General features: G+C 36.5%; 1 protein-coding gene across 1 annotated transcript in view; it reads left to right on the top strand.

Moving 5' to 3' along the window:
* Positions 1 to 3,123: 3,123 nt before the first annotated feature.
* The window catches only part of TPO (thyroid peroxidase), a 36,590-nt gene continuing 17,491 nt past the window's right edge, over positions 3,124 to 22,222 (top strand). Inside the window, exons 1-6 of the mRNA XM_059468782.1 lie at positions 3,124 to 3,217; positions 5,947 to 6,031; positions 7,639 to 7,808; positions 10,064 to 10,196; positions 14,912 to 15,041; positions 17,632 to 17,838. Of these exons, the coding sequence (XP_059324765.1) occupies positions 3,124 to 3,217; positions 5,947 to 6,031; positions 7,639 to 7,808; positions 10,064 to 10,196; positions 14,912 to 15,041; positions 17,632 to 17,838 (819 nt within the window). The remainder of the gene's footprint in view (positions 3,218 to 5,946; positions 6,032 to 7,638; positions 7,809 to 10,063; positions 10,197 to 14,911; positions 15,042 to 17,631; positions 17,839 to 22,222) is intronic.

The following is a 22,222-nucleotide window of genomic DNA, read 5'->3' as shown; positions in this document are numbered from 1 at the left end:
CTCAGAGAGCCTGGCAGGGCTGCAGGCTGCTACAGTGCAAATGTAAGTTGTTTTGAGATTACAGAATTGTGTCTGTTTCCTGTATCAAATATCATCTGTGTAAGTGCATAATATTTTGAGTATGAGTTAATTTTTCTAAATACCATAGTAGCTTTGCAGAAATTCATATTTGTGAGTAATCTGAAATTCTATTGCTTTGAGATATTTCATTGAATAGAATTTATTTTTTATTATCAACTCAGAGATTTATAGGTCTTTAACTTTTAAGGACACAGATACAGCATTGGTCTTCATGTGCAGATTTAAATCTTGAGAATATAGCAAATTGAACAAGTCAATTTAAAATTTAATAATATTAATATGGTTAAGGTTAACTTCTGCTATTCTCAAGAGTTTTGTTTAGCATAAAAACTGTTTTATACTGGTCTTGTACTCCATGTTTAGACCATCATTGATCTGTGCAGATTCACTGCTGGGCATGAAGGCTGAAACCCTTTCTGCAGGAAGAATGGCTTAAGACAGACAGATAACAGAAAATCTGGAACAAAGAGGGTACATTCAGCAGGATATTCCTTGAAATTTTCTGCACTTACAATGGCAATATGTGAATCTCAGAGTAAAAAAATTAAGGCTGTTCTTGAGCAACTAATTTTTACCCTCTTAATTCTCTTTAATCAGATTTAGATAACAAGATTCTGAATGAGGTCCAGTAAGAATAGGAATTCAGCTGTTCCTGTCTGTGTGAGTCCAGTGTAATTAAGACTTTGCACAGGTTTTAGCTAAAACTGTGTTTGTGGCTCAGTGGGCAGTTAAATGTTCATACTCAGGAAAACACAAAACAAATGTTGCTATTCCATTTTTTCATCATAGACAAATTTACTGTCTGTAAACATTTAAGGCCCACTGTTGACCAATACTTCTACTGCAACCAATGAGCAAATATTGAGAACCTCATTCAAACAAATCTTGATGTAGGTATTATGCTCTTTTTGAACTAAATGGGGAAGCTTTGATTTTTGACTGTGAAACAGCAAAGAAAATCAAACCTTTTTTTCACTTTAAGGAGGTCTCTCATCTCTCAGAAATTAAACCTGTAGTGCTTGTGAAGTATATGAAAGGATATAGTGCAAGCTTTTTATTCTATTAGGTGTTTGGGATGGATCTGCTTTTCTCAATACTTAGCTCTGCCTCAGAATTCAATCTCCTTTATAATTTCTTATGTGAGGAAACATAATAAACAATTTGCAATTTGGAACAGGATGAAGAGGTATTGCAAGTTTGACTCTTTGCCTGCAATGTTAAATCCTCCAGCCAGGGAGCATAAGCCTACTTTCCCAACAGAGGTCTGCTCCCCTTGGCTCTGTGCTTTCTTCTTAACCATGTCCACTCATCTTTGCAGTGAGCAGGTTATGGATGATATTCCCAAACTGCTGTAACAGCATCCTGGAGTTTGTCCTCCAGTCGGTTTACATGCTCCTAGGTTTCCTTTCACCACCATGTACCACAGCCTCCAGCTCCAGGATGCTCCCTGCCACCCACCCCAACCCACCTTGTCCCCTCTGGAGTGACCAAACTCTGATCTTGGGCTCCACCCAGTGATCCCCTGGTGTGGCCAGCAAAGAGTGAATGAGGGAATCCTCAGTACTGACTCCAGATCTCATCTCGGCCTCTCTGCCTCTACAGAACAATGGAAAAAAAGCCAAATAGATTCTTTAGGTCAAACTACTGAGTTTAAAAGAAGCAGTAGTGCTGAAAAGTGTAACTAAATTAAAATAGCTAGAGAAAAAGTGCTGGAAGGAAGTTGGTGGGCAACCTGGGAGTTAGCACCTGAATTCCAAATGGTTGTTTTGGTAAAGCACAAACTATAGCACACATAAAATTGGACATAAAGTTGCTTTTTTGTCAAATAAATTTAAAAAAAAAAAGAACAACTAATGAAAAATATTTTGGTTTACTGCATAACATGGCAAATATATGTGTATATATATATTTTTAATATATATAATATGAACTTATTTTCCTTCTCATTTTCAGGAAAATAATTCTGATGTAAGAACTGACAACATAATTTGTTGGTTCCCAGCAGGAAAAAATAAACAACTCAAGTATTAACGTCAGTTTCTGCTTTGTGGGAACACAACTGTGGCCAAAAAGATTTTGAAATAATTTGCACTGCTAAAGCTTGAGTGAGTACCAGTGCATAAAGCTGATAGCATAAACTGGGCCCCTGGAAAGTACTTGGCTTTCATAATTCAGAACTGTTACTGCCATCGATAAAGTACAGAACTGTGGAAGATAATCTCCTCAGCAGACAAAAGGTCAGACAATAAAACTTTTGCTTGACATTTTCCAGAAGAAATTCATTATATTAACTCATGAAATGTAAAAGGAAGGGGTGTTTTCATATTGAATTTCTATGGGCAATATAGTTTCTCTGAATTTTCAGACTTGATTTTTTTTTTAGTTTTGATAGGATATGGAGCTAAAAATATTTCAAATCTTTCAATTTCCAGTCAATACAGGGCATGTGAAAAATGATACCTCTTGGAGAGTTTATATATTTGCACTGCTGTAAGCACTGCCAGAGTACCAGTGCTGAAATGGAGAATGCAGCTCTCCTCAGCAGAGTGAGCAGATTCACTGTGCTGCTTTGATAGCACAGTAATCTATGGATAGGAGCATAGATTAGGGTCTGACTAATTGGTATGTTTGGCCACTTTATTAACTTATGTGCAATCATTAATTTACAATCAAATCAGTCTTGTGCACAGAGAAGTTCAAAACAAATGGAGGTAAAATGCTGCTGAATTTCCAATGTATAGGCTAAGTGCTGCTGATATTGTGAGAATGTATTATGTTATAAAATAAAGTTATGTGTATCATTGTGCTAGAAGCGTCTCAAAATGTAAAAGAATGTAAAAGAAAATGTAAAAGAAAAGTAATAAGTAAGGAAGGGGAAAAGAGAAAGTGAATTACTTTGAACTTCAAAAAATAGTCAGAACATGGTTGAAAATCTAATTTTAAAGTAAAATTTGCCATATACAAAAAATTATTTATAGTCTGGCTTATAATTAGAAGATTAATGTATATGTATTTTCAACTGTTATCTCTTCTTTCTTGTAGATGAAAGTTTTCATTATTTTGGGATTTTCAGCAGCTATAGCCTTCACAGCTGTTTTCTTTTCTTTCCTTCAAACAGGGAAAGACGCCATCTTTGGTAAGTAACAGTATTTTTACTTTCTTATGTTTACTTTATTACTTTCTTATTTTTACTGTTAAACTGAAAATACAGGGACACTGCAGACAGTTTAGCACCAGCAGTATAGCTCAACCTCTTTTGTGTGCAAAATACGCTATCTGGCTTCTCTGAGAACTATTCCATGGAGGTGTTCTTTTAAATTGTAGTTTCATAAACTCAGTAAGTAAAACTTGTTTTGTGTAGGGTATCTCAATCACTGCTTCGACTAGGAGTGATTTTACTTTCTTTGTGGCATTCCTGTGTCAGATGATGCATTGCCAAGCAGGATTGCTGGATTTCTTTCCCCATCTGCTAATCATCCTGGGCTAGAGGCAGTTGCCATAGGATGTCCCACCTGCACCCTCCTGCTGTCCCAAAAGGTGCTTCTTTCCTGTGGATCTGTTGGCTGCTGGCACCCAGAGGATTTTAGAGCATCTCAGATTGCCTTATTCATTATGTTCAAAAAATTCAATCTAGTAATTTTTACCAGCATTTGCATCTGCTCAGTTTAAATCAGCTAAATCTAATAAACTAGAAGAGTAGCAGATGCCAGACTAAATTTTAAAAGAAATCTGCAGAACCTGATTTTACATGAAATTAGGGCAATCATAGTAAAGAAACAGTATTTCAAACCACAACCTCATACTATACAGCTGTATGCTTGATTCATAAAGTTTGGTGATATGATTCCCTTGGAAACTGTTCACCTGAATTTAGTGTAGAATCACAAATAAAATAAAATTATATGCAAAAAAATTAAATTTAATTAAATTTAATTAATTAAATATAATTAAATTAAATTCCCAAGCTATTATTTCTTATAAGAATTTTTTTTTTTGCTATCACTTGAAAACAGGAGACCCAGTTTTCTTTCCATACTGGATTCTTTACTTTGAGTTACCATACAAATTTTTTGGAAAGATGTGGTCTAAAATGACCACATTATGTTGTATGTTAGTTAATACAAAATGGATCCAAGAATAATAGAATGGTTTAGGTTGGAAGGGACCTTACAAATCATCTAGGTCCACACCCTCTGCCTGGGTCGGGATGCCTTCACTAGCCCAGGTTGCTCAGGGCCTCATCCAATCCAGCCTTCAATGCTTCCAGGGATGAGGCATCCACAACTTCTCTGGGCAACCAGTTCCAGTGCCTCACCACACTCACAGTAAAGGATTTCTTCCTAACATCTGATCTCAACTTGCTCTCTGTCAGTTTAAAACCATTGGCTATCATCCTGTGATATAGGAAGTCCCTTTCCCTCCTTTTTATATCCATCCCTAAGACACAGGAAAGCACCAATATATAAAATATACATGGACTATAAATAAATAGAATAGATGAAATGTGATTATTTGTATAGTAAGTGTTCTTGGTCTGATGAAACAGTACAAGATAATGCTTATTACTCAAGAACCACGTATTTGAAGACATGGTATAGGTACCAAATTCATGCTTCTTAGAAGGAAAGGAAGAGAGACAATGGAATTTAAGTACACCAAGTGGATATTCTCTTTTACATCAGAGCATGAATCAATATCACAGAATGAGCAATACTTCAAGCATGTTATATTTCTCAGAGATAAGCCCCCTAAAAGTAATTCAAAAATATGCTATATTAAATTCTAAAAGAACTACTTATTGTATGGCTTGTAAAAATCACGCTTCTTTTTTAACATAGACTCAGAAAGGTTTTCAGAAGTAGTGAAATTCCAAATGATAATACCAAATGAATCATCTGAATATTTTATTATGCATAGGTGAAAAAGAGAAATAACTATGCTATACTTAGATACTGAAAACTTTAGTAGAGTATAATTTAGTCTAGGAGAGATTACTCCTCATCACACATTTCTCTTCCTTGAGCTGAATGCCCTATTCAAAAAATAGATGATAGAAACAGCACAGACTGTACTACAAATAAAACATGCTCCCCTAAGATTAAATTGTACATAAAAGATGAACAATTGTACATAAATGATGGTTATTATTTTTTATTATTTGTTTTCTAGAAAAAAATGGGCCATCCCACAAAATTCAGACAGAAATAAAGCAGTTGAACTTTAAACATGACTGGTTCTTTTATTATAAAGCAACATGTACACAAAAGAGGGATAAGCTAAGCTTCATAATAGCATTATACAAAATAGCACAGCTGAAGTATTATTATGTTCACATGTATCTTCCCCTTAAACACAGGTGAAGAAATGAGAATAGGGTTTTCATGAACTGGCCCTATCCCAGGTCTTAGTTTTGCTTGAATATGGACTTGAATTCTTTATGTGGCTCAGACCAGCTAATATTACCTGGGAAGGAGGGTCAGGTTTGTCCTGTCAGTCCAAGGACAGTTTGATGAAAAATACAAATGAACCTAAGGAACACAGTTGCATACAGAGAACACAGCATGTTTCAGCTGGACCTATTATGTTTGGTCCTATGTGACATGTTCATAACTGGATTTATACTTCAAGCAAGGAAATCTAAATCCACATGTCTTATAAATTATGGAATTATTTAGCTTTTAGAAAGCTCAGAGGCCGCAACATGAATTTCAGGAATAAAATATGGAATTGGTTTTAAAGGGCAAAAATGGTATCTTTATATTAGAAACTTGTATATTTTCTAATTGTAAATATTTTAATAAATACGCTATTTATTAAAATATTTGTCTTTCTTTCTTTTTTTCTTTTTGTTTTTTCCCCATTGAGAACAAATTGAAGATAACTGCATCACTAAGGCTATCCAGAAGGGTTCTAGTCTGGTGGATTATGCTGCACATTATGAAATTAAAAGGTAAAAAAAGAGGTGAATAATGTACTCAGGAAAAAAGCTTTCGTAACAAAAAAATTTGATGCCAATCTTTCTGTTTCTTTGAGCACCTATATAATCAAAAAATCACTGCCTCCATTACTTTTGAGGGATCTGATCTAGAGGAAGGTGACCCTGCCCATGCCAGGGGGGTTGGAACCAGGAGATCTCTAAGGTTCCTTCCAACTCAAACCATTCTATGATTATGTCACTGATAATCTGATCCAATAGGACCTTGTGCATTATCACCATATAAGTTGCTCTTCTAAAATGTGGGACGAAATAAATAACACAAATATAAATATGGATGTTTTTCTGAACTAAATACCTCAAAAATCATACTTTTGTGGAACTATTTTTGAACATTGATTATGTTTTTCCAGTGCAGTGAGACAGGAACAACTCCTATGGCATCAGGAGCCAAACCCTGTTGCCTTCAATTGGACTTTTAAAGTGAATTGCATATTTCCCCTTTCATCTACAACAATGTAAAAAAAGATAAGGGAAAGGAAATGAAATATTTGTCTTGGATAGGCAACAAATTAGGGGAAAGTTCCTTTGTGCTTGAGTTACAGTATGAGAATGAGCTCTTTCAACCATTTTCTGACTAGATTTCTGTGCAACACAAAATTAATTTCTCTCCAAAATTCGGAACACATCATCTAAGTTTTACAGGGTAGAATCCCCACACTTTTGCACAGACTTTCCCTAAAGACTTATCTCTGTGATTTGAAAATGAGTCATGATTTGCAGAGCTCTGTGAATGTTAACTGTTTACATAGACAGAACATATCAAGAACTGTTGCCCCTCTATATGTAGAGACTGAGGTCACTCAAAGGTTTTAGTGATAGTATTTTGGTGACAATCCTAAGGCATTTAAAATTTGAAAACATAAGTCTCAAGCTTTCAGTGGCTCAACTGCCTCATGTAATAGATGGAGATACTGATATATATGTCTCACAAGATGTGATGTAATTGTGGCAATAATTTGGTCAATGTCTTAAACGTGATAAGTGCTAAGAGATGCTAAAGATAAATGCTTAACAATGATTATTTCAATTAGGAATTGAAATTTTATTAGGAATAAAACTGAGACCACTTACCCCAGACACCAGACTATTAAGCTACCTTTGAAATACTGTGTATGTGGATATATAGACTTTAAAGAGAATTGGTGCTCAGAAGTTGACTGAGGATGGTCCTGGGTATTAAATGTTACATGAAAGCAAAACCTACTCACAGCAGGGAGTTTGGAGATCTCTTTTGTGACTGTCCTGCACAAGGTCTTTCACTTGGTGCTGCAGGCTCTGCTCACCCCAAAAGTTTCTTTCTCATCCTAAAGACTTCCCACAAGATGAACTCTAGTTGTGTGTCCAACAGAAGCACAGTTTCTCTTTTAGAATTTTTCTTGCAGAACAAGGTCACAAAACAGCCTTCCTCTTTGCTTTCTCAGTGTTCTCTTCAATCAAAATACCTTAATACCTTAAATACCTTAAACTTACAACATATCCAGGACAGACAGCTTTATTGTTATGAAAATGTTCTAAAAACATACACATTGCAAAACCTTCTGTATTTTTCTCAATTATAGAAAGATCCAAGGAAGTGAAATAGCAACCCCTACCTTACTGTTGGCTTTCTCAAAATTTCCTGAACAAGAGAGTCAAGAGATTTCCCAAGCAGCTGAACGAATGGAAATGTCAATTCAGATGCTGAAACAAAAAGTTTGCCAGAGGCACAAGCGTTCATTGCATCCAACTGGTAAATACAGTGTATTGACATTGGCAAACCACCCTATTGATTTGTTGAATGCTGTCTTTTAGATTAAGGTTCAGTTAAGTTCACTTTTATTTTATTTTTCACTTTCTTTTGTTCTTGAAAACACCTCAGATAGGTTTACATTTTTCTTTGCTGGAGTGTGGGTGGTGTTACAGTTGAGGAGAGCAGTGTTGCACTATTGGGACTCTGTGGACTTGTGACTGTGTATTTGTATTGCCTATAAATCAGCCTGCATATCCTCAGTGTTGCAAGCGTATTGTTTGCAGTGAAATGTCTGTCTTCCCCTGCAGTTTGGGTTAGTGCTTGAACTTCTACCACACTATGGCACTGGCCTTTTCAAACACACTTCCTCTCAACATATGCATATCTCTCTTTAAATAATATATGTTCTTATGTCCAAAACTAATTTTATAATGCACTGCTGTTGTACAGTGGATTTATTTCCACTTAAACTGGGGTTTTTCATATCAGATGGGGAAAGAAAGAGAAAGTTCAATGTTGTCAAAGTGAAATACTTGCTGCTAATTAGATATGAATTTCAAGATGTCTGTTTGGTGTCTGGAAGGATCAAAATATCAGAGCCATTGACTTTTTCCCCCTATAATTTAATTCTGTCACTTACACAAAGTGTTCTATCTTAGTATTAGAACATTATTTTCCAAGATATAGAAGCATTAGAGTGCTGTAAACAAACATAAAGCACACACCACAGTTATTATTTTATTTCCTTGCAAAAATATCTGGTTTAGTAAACTAATGGGACATTTGTAGAAGTAAAAATATATCTTTATCTATATATGTCTGTGCATATATTTATATACACACACATGTACACAGATGCAATTATTTTTTGCTGTGCGATACAAAAGAAGTTGGATTTCTAAACTTCAGAAGTGCACAAAGCTCTTGCTAATTTTCAGAACTGAAACAATGTTAACAGAATGTGAACAGACACTGTACAGTCTATGTGCCACAACAGAATAGTTTTACATGAATTACAGAACTAAGTTGACTTTAAAGAAAACATATGAGTCTCTACCTAGGCAGCCCAGATAACTGGGGATCTGGGCTCCGAGTATAATTTTGAACCTGAACTAACATAGAAGTACAGCTCTCTTCACAAATTTGGCACGAGTTACTAGTACATAATGACAAGATTATGCAGCCAGTCCAACAACCTATTCTCCCTCTGTTCTCACTACTGCTTTGTGCAGGTTCTAACTGCTCAGAAGAACACGTTTTGAGCTGATTTGGTTCTTGAACCTTTGTTCTTTGTTTTTGTGGCTTAATATTTTGGTTTGAACAATGGACTAAAGCAGCTTACTTCAGAGTTGAATGGGCAGAACTGGGTGGCATGCATTAGCCAGTGGGGAGACAGGGGCAGTTGTATGTTACCTCTACCCTCTTTTTTCATCACCTGATGATTGTAGCCACTTTGAATGTCAAGGGTTCTCTGAGTTCAGGAAGGATATTCATAGAATTGTAGAAAGGTTTGAGTTGGAAAGAACCTTGGGGACCCCCTAGTTCCAGCCCCCTGCCATGACAGGGTCACCTTCCTCTAGCCCAGGTTGCTCCTATTTCATGGGTACATCCACCTCCCACTGGCCACACATATTTCCATACCTGCAGAGGTGAGAATAGGTACCAGCTCTCTGCAGCTTACACTATAGTGTGGCTTTGTCCCTCATCATCAGATGCTCACTGGGAGACCCATCTTGGATTGTATCAGAAATATATTTATAACGTGCTGTCTACTGGTACAAAGGGACTTGACTTTACCTAGCTTCCAAATTCCAGCTAATAATTCTGATTCTCTTCCACTCAACACTGAATTCTATAGTCAGCTGCAAGGTCTTTAGATTTCTGCAACTTTCCAGTCACACATTTTTCTTCTTTGGCATATACTTTTGTCCTTGAATGGCATTTTTTACAGCTTTGTTGTAAACACAAGGACCATGCAAGTAAAGGACTACAACACAGGGAAAGAAGGAAGCAGCAAGGGGGTCAACCTCAGTTCTCAGCTATTGCTGAACCTCTTTCTTCTCATTCTCTATGCATCAGCCAATAAAACCAGCTCTTCCTCTAAGTCCCTGACACAGCCTCTTGCAGCACTTCTCACTAAGTGCTCTTTCCGAGGAAGAGGGAGAATTCTGTAGATGCAGCTGACAATAATGCCTTTTCTACTCTAGCAGCTAAATCCAATACAGCAAATTGCTTGTCTGGGTTCTTCCTTTCAGATCATCTATCAGCTGATCTGCTCACTATGGTTGCTAAAATTTCTGGATGCCTGCCTTATATGTTGCCACCAAAGTGTCCAAATAATTGCTTAGCTAATGAATATCGACTCATCACTGGTGCCTGCAATAACAGGTATGTATGATAAAAATTGTGTCCTGAAATATCCTTCCTTCCCATTCTTTAAACCCAAGAAGCTGTGTTTACTTTTTCCAAGGAAATTGGTGAAGGGGGACTGGTGTTAATCAGTGGCTGTAAATGAGGTGCCAGTGAAAGTTCCTGGAGGAAGAACTCATCATTTACACTTTGGTGCACTACTTTTTGTAAACAGGCTTTCCCTCTGAAAGCTTCTAGGATTATGTGAGGAACTTTATAGTTAGAGAGAAATGATTTAGTAGATTCCTTCTTCAATATAAAATGCAAACTTAATTCTAACCCAGCATTTATTTTTGATTGAATTGGATAAAATTATATAAAGCAGGAAAACAATATTACTTCCCAAGGAGAAATATTTTTTTATTTTCCCACAATTCTAACAGTTAGAAAGCATGAATCAAAAAGTCCTAGGTGTTCTTTTTAATTTTACCTATCTGTTTTTATATGTTTAGTGGATATTTTTTATAACTAGTATCTATTTGTTGCCTAATCTATTTGGCAATTGTTTCCTGCAAAACCCCACACAATAGATGTGCTCGTCTTTTCAGAACCCTCCAATGCAATGAGTGTAAAACTGAGAATGAGGGCCCTTTTAAGTGCAAGTGTAAACAATATTTCTACTCAGCAGCCTCTGGATACATAGACCTAAGGTCACAAACTGAAAGTTGGGCTGTAAGTTTACAAGTGAAGTGATACAGAGATGAAAATGGAAGGCCTTCATCATTGTACAGGTTAAGGTACTCTGCAATGTGGTGAATAAAGAACAGTACAATTCTGCAGTTTTATTATTCAGTGAGTCTGATTTTATGAGATGAATCTGTTTTGCTACATCACAAGTCATTTGCAAGGAACATGCCTGACAGACTATTTGCTGAAAGGACACAACCTGATATGCATCAGTGTTATAAATCTAACTATATGGATATCCATAATTTCCCCCCAGGCATGTTCAGAGTTGCTTGGAGTCTGAACTAGCAGCTAGTACAATATTTTCACTGACATCTCCATCAGGGCTTGAATACATTGGCCAAGATTTGTGCAGCTGAACACAGACAACGTGGATGAAGCTCTTAATTTACAGGGTGGCTGTTTAGTCTTTCTCCCTAGTGATGGAGAGAAGCACTCTGCTATAGGTAAACGTAAAAGACCTTTTTCTCTTCAGTGGCTGGCAATACTAGGATGTGTACAAGCATTTCAGTCTGATATCTAAAGCTGGGTAGGGTAAATATGATTTATTGAGTCTGGTCTGTAGTCACTCTGTTCTACTGCGTACATTTTTATGCTTGTACCACATAAACCCACTAGTCATATTTGGTAGTATTTTAGACTTTGTGCTCTAAATGTAAAAGGTGTAAGGTGACAAAAAACCCTTCAAAACCAAAGGAGTTGAAAACAGTGAATCAGATCTTAACTGAGTCTAAAAATTTGTGAGCCCCTTGAAATACCTCTAGTTCTACTGAAATACATCAGCCTAAAAAGCCCATAACGCTGTAATGTAAATAACATATTCTATGATGTAAGCCAGCTTTGAGGACTTCAGACATTAGATGAAATACGAGTCTGTGCTTTTACTTGCTTTACAGCTTCCACTGTCAGGCAGAAAATACATCAAGACCTATGTTGCATTTGCACTTTTGTTCACTCTGTTTGAATCTACAGCTGTACTATAGATCATGAAACTCTGCATTTCATGAGTGAAATTTAGAAACAAAATTTTTAGTTTAGAAGGGAGCAAGAAAATGCTTTACAGATGTCCTGCTAAATCAGTTTGCATGTTTGGGACAAATAAGATCAATTGCAAAGGATGTTTTCCTTAGCACTGAGATTGCTTTGTTTTAGTGTGCTCTTCCTAGAACAAAAATGTGGTAGAATAGCATAAACATGACCTTCTATGGACAATATCAACATAACATCAGGCATTCCCAGCAGAGATATTATCCTCTTTAACTAGTAAGAGATATTAACAGATTTTAGTTTCCTTTCTGCCTAAACAATCAAAATAAAATTGCATTATTTTAAAATTAAGAAAAAGGAACAAAAGGAAAATCCAAAGAGGTTTTTTCCCCATTTATTAATCCCAACAAGCTAGCATTGATCTAGGTATTTTTTAGCGTCCAGTACAATGAAAGGAATTCAAAGGGTGAAGGAATTACAGGTACTAAAGGAAGGGACTCTCACAGTGCAATTAGCTTCACCTCATCAGAGCTTTCAGAGTTATATGTCTACTGCAAGGCTGCATCTTTGGCTGTTCCTGGTAGTGAGAAACAGAATGAAATGACAGGATGGCACCCAGAAACTGTCTGTCCTTCTGGCTTGATGGACCTGTTGTTCCATGACTACCTTACTTTTTGTACACCTAATATTTGGGGCGTCTGGGAGGAATTTTATCTGCAGCATTTCTATTTCATTGTTGTGTCATTAACCATTCTCTCAGATAAGGATGTTATGCTCACTCTGGAGGCGCAGTACCAGCAGTTAGAAGTTTGAGTATGGCTCACCCAGTGGAAAGAAGGAGCAATCCTGATTGACTTCCAGAACAAGGAATGGACATGTTTCCTTTAGTTAGCTACTTTACCTCAATGCAAACTCAGTGTTCAATTAGTAGCAGGCTTATTTTCCAGAAGTGTCCCATGTTTCCAGAAGTTACACGCATGATAGCTCAGCAAATCTAAAACATCACAAACTCCAATTATTAAGTTGTCATATGGCATTGATTCAATCTACTTGAAACTAGGCAGAACATTAAAATAAGATTCAAAAGATAAAAATTTGGATAGCAAATGGCAGCTTAAGACTCCAGGTTGCTTCTCAGGCAGTCAAAACAAAATCCAAATGGTACAATTCCAGTATTTCACAAGCAAATGAAAACTCCCACCTTCCATAAACAGAATATATAGTAATCAAATTTGGGTACTTTATAAAGCTGTATGGTAGCAAAATCTCATTATTTCAACCAACCGGAATCTCGAGCAAGATTCCGAAACATTAACATGTTTAATGCAATAATAAAAAGGCATGTGAGAGGGGTTTTACTAAAGTAGCATTCCAGTGATCTGCTAAAATACAAAAGCAATCAGGAGAAAAATCACCAGTTAAGCAGTTACATTAACATTTCATTATTTTTAATTGAGTGAAATAGCACTACACTATGTGCAGTATTTTATGCAATTCCAATAAAGGCAAATCAAGTGTAACTAATTTGAATGCTTTATTAAAGCATACTTCAACCTTCAAGTGTGAATTATTGTGGATAATTAAGTGCATTACAGCACCATATAGCTTGGCAAACTGAGTCTCCTCAGTGTGCTGGAGATCAATGAAAAATTAATATAATTGTTTAGCATCCTGATAGATATGTAAATGTATGTTTTAACACTATATATTTCTACCAATATTCCAGAAATATTTCTGGTTCTTTGTGGCTTACTTTACAACTTTAGTCAACTTGTATGCATTGCGAAAAAATAATTTCTTCCTTTCAGTGTTGACATCTATTTAACAATTATGAAATATATTGAACAGGACGAGTTGAAAAATAAGCAAAAAGAACAAATCCTAAAATTTCTAATACTCATGACAGAGGGAAAATTAATTGGGTCAAACCCAAGACTCACTGACTATACTAATAAATAGAAATCACCAACAATCATTTGCTGACCCTCAAATTAAATATGACCTGATACTTGCTACCCTCTTACTTTTACACGTTAGACTACACTTTTTTACTGCCCTTCTCCCTTCCAGGTAGGCTGGCTGTGGGGTGACAAACTGGTATGCAATGATGCCAAGATGTGCTCAGGCAGGTGACATTCAGAGAAAAGCAAGTTTTTTGTGAGGAAAAAATACACTGCAGTTAGTGCTGACAACGTAGCAGCATAGTTCTGTGACCAGGCTTGTGCACAGGCTCTCCCATAGATGGACCCAAGAAATTAGCATAGCTTCAACCAGAGGCAGCATTGCCACTGGATTCAGCTCCCATCTCCTCAGCCCTGGCTCCTTTGGTCTTGCTAAATGATTTCTTCTCTATGACTAGTGTCCAATTTTCATTTAGGTTTTCTTTTCCTTCACACTGAAGTGTTTCTTCATCTTTTCCTAAGTTTTTATTTCCTCTCTGTTGCTCTAACACATCTTTTTAAAGAGCATTTTTGTTGCTCTTAAACATCCTTTTAGAGATGCTATGAAAGGTGCTTGAGAGTATATCTGACTTTATGGGGAATGAGGCCACTATCAGGAACTCACCTTCCCAGCAAGTATTTAAAAAATGTCAAAAGGTAAACAGGTTATAAAAACGAGTAAAATAGTAATAATTCATTAGCAATTTAGATTTTCATTATTTTCCTTTTGAGTAAAATTAATATTGGCATGCATGAAGACAAGTATTTTACGCCGTTTCAAAGATTGCTACATGAACATCTTATTATAATGGCATATTGCTCTGTGACTGATGATTATTTCATATTATTTTATTTTTATGATCTGGTCTTATATTTGGAACATTAATATAATGTAATATAATATAATATAATGTAATGTAATAATATAATATAATATAATATAATATAATATAATATAATATAATATAATATAATATATATGTATGTATGTATGTATGTATGTCTCTATTTTATTTATTCAGAGGTTCTGCTGCTGCTGTTGCTTTTGGGGGATTTTTCATTTTGTTTTTCTCTTCACAGGGAACATCCTAGATGGGGGGCATCCAACACAGCTTTGGCTAGGTGGCTTCCAGCAGCCTATGAGGATGGCCTCAGCCAGCCTCGAGGATGGGATCCCAGTGTCCGATACAATGGATTCCCGCTCCCCTCGGTGAGGAAGTGCACCTCCAGATCACTTGAAACACACATTATCACACCTGCCACCCCAGACCTCCATTTGCATCAGTAAAGGAAGTATCTGTGGAGCTCGGTTAAGAAGCCAGAGGCTTTGCTAAAGCACAAGTTCAGCCCCATGGTGAGAGGCTCCCTGCCCCTGGCTGGGGTGAGCCCATGGAGCAGCGCAGGGGGCACTGACCTTCCTGAGGGGCAGCCCAGTATTCCAGAGTGCTGTAAGGGAGAGAGGCAGGACAGGAGCCAGCCAAATGCCTGGCCTGACAGGCACCAGGCAGCCAGCAGACACAGGGTGATGATTGCTCAGGTAGAGAAAAGGCGCACAGAGGACCTAATTCTGACCTTCCTGCGATGAAATTGTAGAAATAAGAGAGGCCTACAAGGATGCATGCTTCCATGGCAAGAGGAAATGGTCACAAGTTTTTCCAGAGAGAACTTAGTCTTGAAACAAGAAATTGTTGTGAGCATAATAAATGTTGGAAAAAGTTTTTGATGGAATATGGATTCCAGCCTAGAGAACTTCTGGCATATCCCTCATACCAAAGATCTGTCTTCATGGGGCTCTTAATAACCTAATACCTGCCTTCAATTTGAAGTTGCACCTTGTGGTCTCCAGAATTTCCTTCCAGCCTACATTTTCCAGAGATTTTATGATTCTTTGTTTTAATAATGGCACCTCTATTCAGGGAAGGAGGGGGAAAATGTTGGATGTTAACTAAACAGATATAAAGCCCAGGGACATGTTAGCATGTGTGTAGGTGTGTGCATGTATGCCATTCCTCATAGGCTAGCAAGCCTTAACTGAGCAAGAATTGCTGTCAAATCATGACTTCATTTGTTAGCTTGTCAAACTTACTGATCTTAGAAAGTATTGCAATCTTTATGGATTATAGCACCTCATATACTTAAAAAATAGCAGACCTGCCATAGAGGGAAGTTTGAAAAAAGAGCATTTGCACAGAGGACTGGGAGAAAAATTCCCCAGTGCAGTGTGCAATGATTTGGGCTGGATTTACAATTTGTGATTTGTCATCATTGCTTTGAAACCTGACTTTTAATGGACTCAAAGTCTTGCTATTTTAACCATTGTATGTTTAATAAGGATAATCAGGAGAATTTAGTGTTAATGTCACCTACAACTCGTGTTATTAATTAAATAACATTGTCTCTAAGTTGCACAATTTAGCACTCAGAGATAAAAACCTGACATTTACACAGGCAAATTTCCAGTAGATAGTACAAACTGCCTTTTTCTAGATTCATTAGGGTACACTCTTGTAAAGCAAAACTCTCTTAAAAAAAGATTATATAACTGTACCGAATCTGATCATCAATGTCTGACCATCAGCAAGGTTCTCTGCTGTGTTTTGGAGCAAAATAGGTAAAGCTATTTTCCTAAGTGGTTTTCCTTTTTTTTTGTACTTTTAGCTATCTGACTATATTCTTTCAAAAGTAACGTGAAAATATTGTGAAAGTGCTAGATAAGTGTGAGGATTACTATAAAGCAAAACAGTGATCAAAAAATTTTACTAATTTCAAAAAAACATTTGTGGCCACCAAAGCCATTAAAACACTGATTTAAAAATTTGGATTCCTGATGAGCTGTAGTTAGCTTGCTCTCACCTATTTCAGTATAAATCCTGATGTTCCTAAGAAGTCCCATGTTGTCCTTACCAATTCTATTTAACTGAACCTTCCTTATACATTCATTATATAGTCCTTGTTTTTATTACAGGCTCTGTTAGTCGATTTTATGTGCTGCCCTTTCAATTGCTTGACTTCCAAGGCAGCTGCTATTTGCCAGGGAATATTTTGCAGCATGAGGGAGGAATCTGTGAACAATGATACCCTTAACATCTCCACAAACTAAGTGCTGATTTTGCCCTTATCGTTTTGCTTGGTTATTAATATAGGCTGGACACGTAGCATAGATGTCTCCATGTGCTCCTCCTCAGAGAGCATCTATATCTCTGTGCATCTTGCACAGAACTGCATCAGAAATATTTTTTTGGCTTCTCCTCACCTGGGAAAAGGAAGCTGAACTTTCTGCTACCATGTGTTCGCAACCTACCTCATGTCCTGGGTTGCATATGCTCTTTCATTCACATACAGAGCCTCTCAGACTTTCTGAGTATCAACAGTGATTTGAGATTTTCCAGCAAATCCTTTTGTTTAAGGAGGAGAAAACAGAATAAATAGAAAGAAAACCTTTGGAGTGTCGAAAATAGATGTGTGGTTTTCAAAATTGTCTGGAAAGGAACAGATCAAAGATACACTGCTCACTGGGAAACATATAGAAAAACTCAGCTGAAACGTCCTTGAAGCTGTTTGTGGCACCTTGGTGTCAGCTCCTGAACAGAAATAAGAACCTGGTAGAAGCTGGATTTTATATTGTTATTGGATTCTTTTTTTAGTTTTAGTTTGGTTTTAGTCAAACCATTAGAAGCACTCTACAACATAAAGTTGGGCAAGATAGATTTTATCACTGTCTCCCCTACTTTGTAGTGTTTTCTCACATTGTGAGAAGTAAAAACTGTTTAACACTCAAGGTAAATTGGTTCTTTTCTCAGGTTCGTGAAGTAACAAGAAAAATTATTCATGTACCTAATGAGGCTGTTACTGAAGACAGCCTGTATTCTGATATCATTATGGTATGGGGCCAGTACATAGACCATGACATTGCATTCACACCCCAGAGCACAAGTAGAACTACCTTCCTAAGCGGGATGGAGTGCCAGATGACTTGTGAAAAACAAAATCCATGTTTTCCAATAAAGGTAAGATTCCAACTAAAATTCTTCAAGAGAAATTCCAGGCTCTATAGGTGAGTAAAGTCAAGAAACATTAGAATTGACAATGATAGAAAAATAGAAAACAATACAACTATTAACTGAAACAGGTAAATATTTAATTTTTTGATTTTTTTTTTTTAGAGATAATAAGCTATAGTTAATGTACTTAATAAAAACATCATTTTTTAACCTAAGGTTTATGCTGCAGAGAAACCTTACTAGTCTCTCCTAATGTTATTGTTCTTATGCTTTGAGGTTTTGAGTTCCATTTGGGAATATAGCAAAGTAGTCATTTACATTTTCAGCCAGATAAAATGAAAGGATCTTAACGTTACTCATTGAAAGCAAAGATAATTCTCCCAGTTAATGCAAACTGTCAAAGAGAGCTACCTTTTCAATGTATGTATAAAAATTATCTCCAGGGAGCTGCTGAAACCTACATATATCACATCTTTGCTTTGAGCAGATGGAAAACATGAGTTCAAAGCTTGTTAGAGGGCTAGAAGAAACATAAATAGGTATAAATTTAGGATACTGTAATTTTGATCACTTAATTTAAAAGTATAGTCCTTCTTTCACTCAAAAAATTGGGTAGCAAAGTAAAACCATGTTTTTGTTTCTCAAAGCACAGCCTGTCCAACTCAGGCTAAAGGAAAGCCCCATGCTCATCACAGCCCTTGGCAATGTTCAAGTCAGAGCAACCTAAATTGCTTTACTTACTGTTGGAGCTAGATTATTGACCAGCTTTTCTATGCACTGCCATGTAGGGCTTCTATCAGAATAGAAAACCTTTTCTGCCCCAGCAAGTTGCAGTTGATAAACATTCCACAGTCTCCTTTTCTTTAAGTGCCTCATTGCCCTTTCATTAAATGTAGAGGAAAATATTTGGGTAACTGTAAAGAGAACCAAATCAGGTTGTGTTAAAAGGTGGCTTGTCTTCTATATGGTGGGAGAATTTAAAATACAGGGAAGGTTAAGTGAAATTAATAAATTACTAGAATTTGACCACAGGCAAGTAAATCTAGACCCTCTCACCCTCGAGATGTGGACTTTTGAAAGTTGCAAACATATCTTGAGAGCATTCAAAAAGAAAAGAGGTTTCTTAAAGAACCCCATTCTTTCAGGTAGTGAGCAACTGAGAGCACTGAGTAACCTGAATCAGCCAGAGCAGCCCTGATTACTAAAAGTATGCCATAGTTCTGACAAAAATCTCTAGTTTACTGTGTTTCAAATTTCCATCTGGGACATGATTTTTTTTTTCTGTTTATGTTTTTAAGTAATATTCATAGAAACATTCCCCCTCCTAAAGTCTTACCCAGAGAGGCGAGGGTGGACATCCACTCCCTGACCAGCAGTGCTTTGTATGATGTGAAGATGGATCCATCTGAAACATATATCATAATATATGTTTATAAAACATATATTAAACATAAAACTCCCTGTTTTAAAGTCTGTTTTTTGTAGCTGTAAAACTGCAAAAATCTTCAAAAGTCATTTGTGTTTACAATAAATTCTTTGAAATAGCATGACTAATATTGATTTTTAAGTGCAAAACCCCCACATTTTTTTATTACTACATGGATTTTTTTGATTGAGAGGAGACTCATACTGTTTCCCATAACTTGAATGAAATGTGGATCACAGGGACCACAGTAGTCTAATTACTGAACCCTGACTAATTCAAGTCTCGAAATTCCATCTACTTTAAAAAGGAGACAACATAAGAGATCTTTAAAAAAGATTCCAAGGCTAACATTATTCATGTGGTAGAGGCATTCAGTGCAGAGGGATAAAAGGTGCACAGATTGATATGGCATAGACTTGCAAGTGGATCCTTCAGTGCTCTAAACGAGGCACAGACTTTGGATTTCTGGCTTGGAGCTGTGATGAGGTTCAGAGAGCATGTTTCAAGGATGCTCTTGAAGGCAAGTCATGTTCACATGTACTAAATCTATCACTGAATATTTAATGTATAGCTAAATGTAGCACTGGATGCTCCTCCTACTCAGCAGTGTAGCCCAGCAGGAGGATGGCTCAAGGCTACCTTCAATGTAGCCACGATTGGCCATGGCAGGGGACATACAAAGAAATTCAATCACAACCCTGAAAGTATTAGATACATTTCCAAACTTGTGACCCCTTTACATGGTTAATTTTTCAGCTCCATTTTGTTATAACCTGTTATTCACAGCTTTGATGGACAGATACAAAGATGGTTGTTCTTTTGCTTTTGTTTTATATGTTCAGAAAAAGAAAGGGCTGTTGCAGTACATGCAGTAAATAATGTGACCAGAGGAGCTAATTTTTGAACACTGAAACAAAATGCTATTACCCTCTAGAGCTGCTCTTCTTTCAGAATTTTTAATTAAATAAATCTCCACATAATAAATATTTGGAAAACTGCCACAGTCTGTTTTATACATTAATTTTGTGTATGAAGAAAATATGGCTGGTTTCCAATGGCAGTGAAATCAATAGCATATTATACAGCAGTGTAGACACAGAGGCTGCAGTTTGCACTCTTGCTGTTCTGACAAAAGCAGCACCCAAAGGAGAATCCACCCACAGAAAAGGACAACTGTGCCTGCATCTGCACATCCTCTCTGGGGGTTTCAGCAGGGAGAGGAGGCTCCTGACTGCACAGGTTAGGGAATCTGCCTAGAAAACATTCAGTCAGTGCAATTCAATGAAGGATCAAAAGCTGCAATAGTGCATTGATATTAATAGGAAGCGTAGGTAAATGATTCACAGGTTCTCAGGAACCATTGTGATTTTCTGTTCCGGATATTTTTATAATAAATGCTATAGAATTTCTCTCAGAAATTCTCACATAGAGCCTGTAATTTCTGGTAGAGACTGAACATTCTTTTTGCTGTATATTTACAGGGTCCTCTAATGGGAAAAAAACCCCAAATCCACTAGCTTTAGTTTACACTTCTTTTATTACAGCCTGACATGCAGAACAGGGTTGTAGAGAAAACTTGTCATTCCTCAGATTATTATTTCAGGTTAAGGCTGAGACATTAAGAAGCATTAGAAAGGCTTTCATAAGAGAGCTACTGACTTTATTCAGTATTAATTACGCTGCTGCTGCTAAGATAGACACAACACATACATTTATCATGATGCAATCCAGAAAAGCTTGCAGGTTTCTTTTTTTTAGTAAAAAAAGGTGGAAAAGAAACAGAGCCACAGAAAATTGAGGTGATTTGAAAAATGTGACATGTAACATGACAGGTTACTGTCTCAGCTACAAATAGATCAGTCATCTACACTCAACAACCAGCAAAGTGAGTTCCTGCCTTCTTCTTCTGTTTCAGAAGCAGCAGCTTGCTGTCAGATGGGATCATAGACTCTTCTTCAAGCATTATTATTTTCCTTTTATTCAAACTTTCAGAGACCATAAGCTAGGTTTGCTTTAAAATCTACAGTAAAAAAACCATTTACAAGGTCATTTCCCACAGGATGAATTCAAAATAAGCAAGATTTTTCATTAACTGAAATAACAGTTTAGATATTGCAGTACATTTAAACAATTATTTCCTTTCATTTTCCTTCACATAGAAGAATTTCACCATAACTAGGTTTGACCATGCATATATAATAACAATTTAAATTAACATGCAGCTATACAGGAAAACTATTGTGGCCAATCAGGGTTCTGTTGCAATTTTTTCCCTCTAGAATTATACACAAAAAAGAATCACAATAATTTCAGTAATCCGTTTTGAAAAAAAATGTTACTCAGTACCCATTTCAGCAGAAAAGGGTCTCTTTTTTCACTCAGATTATTTTTAATGTCTCTAAATAATAATAGAAGGAACCTCTATTTTATACATTCAGCTATTGGCTGCAAACCACTAATCCTATGAAAAGGGAAAAGACAGCATAATGCAGCTCTGCCAGTCCCTTAATGTTCATTACTGCTGTTTTTTCTCCACTGGGACCAGAACAGATTGAATTGAAATTGCAGAGGCAGTTTAATAAAGATTATACAGTATGAACTTTATTCAGTGTTTATATGTTTTGCTGTGAGCCTTGCTGTTTAACAGCATAAAGGCATCTCCTACATTCTTTTCTCGGTGATATCTGAATTCTTCCTGGAATATCTCCTGATGACTAGAAGCAGGACACACTCAAACACATGCAGGGCTGTGGCTGTCAAGTTCAGACATTTGTATTATGAGATGAGCTACCTGCTTACATTACCAGCTGAAGGGAAAAAGAAGCCACACTAATAGCAAAAGACATAATAACAAATGCTAAATAGAAAACACAAGACAGAGAAATTACTGATTTCAAAAATCAGTAGAAAAAATTACTTGTTTTCTTCAAACATAACCTACCTTGATTTGCTAAAACCTAGGCA

Source organism: Ammospiza nelsoni, chromosome 3, assembly GCF_027579445.1.
Source record: "Ammospiza nelsoni isolate bAmmNel1 chromosome 3, bAmmNel1.pri, whole genome shotgun sequence".
Lineage (NCBI taxonomy): Eukaryota > Metazoa > Chordata > Aves > Passeriformes > Passerellidae > Ammospiza > Ammospiza nelsoni.
The sequence above is the reverse complement of the archived record's forward strand: the minus strand, read 5'-3'. Positions and strand labels throughout refer to the sequence as shown.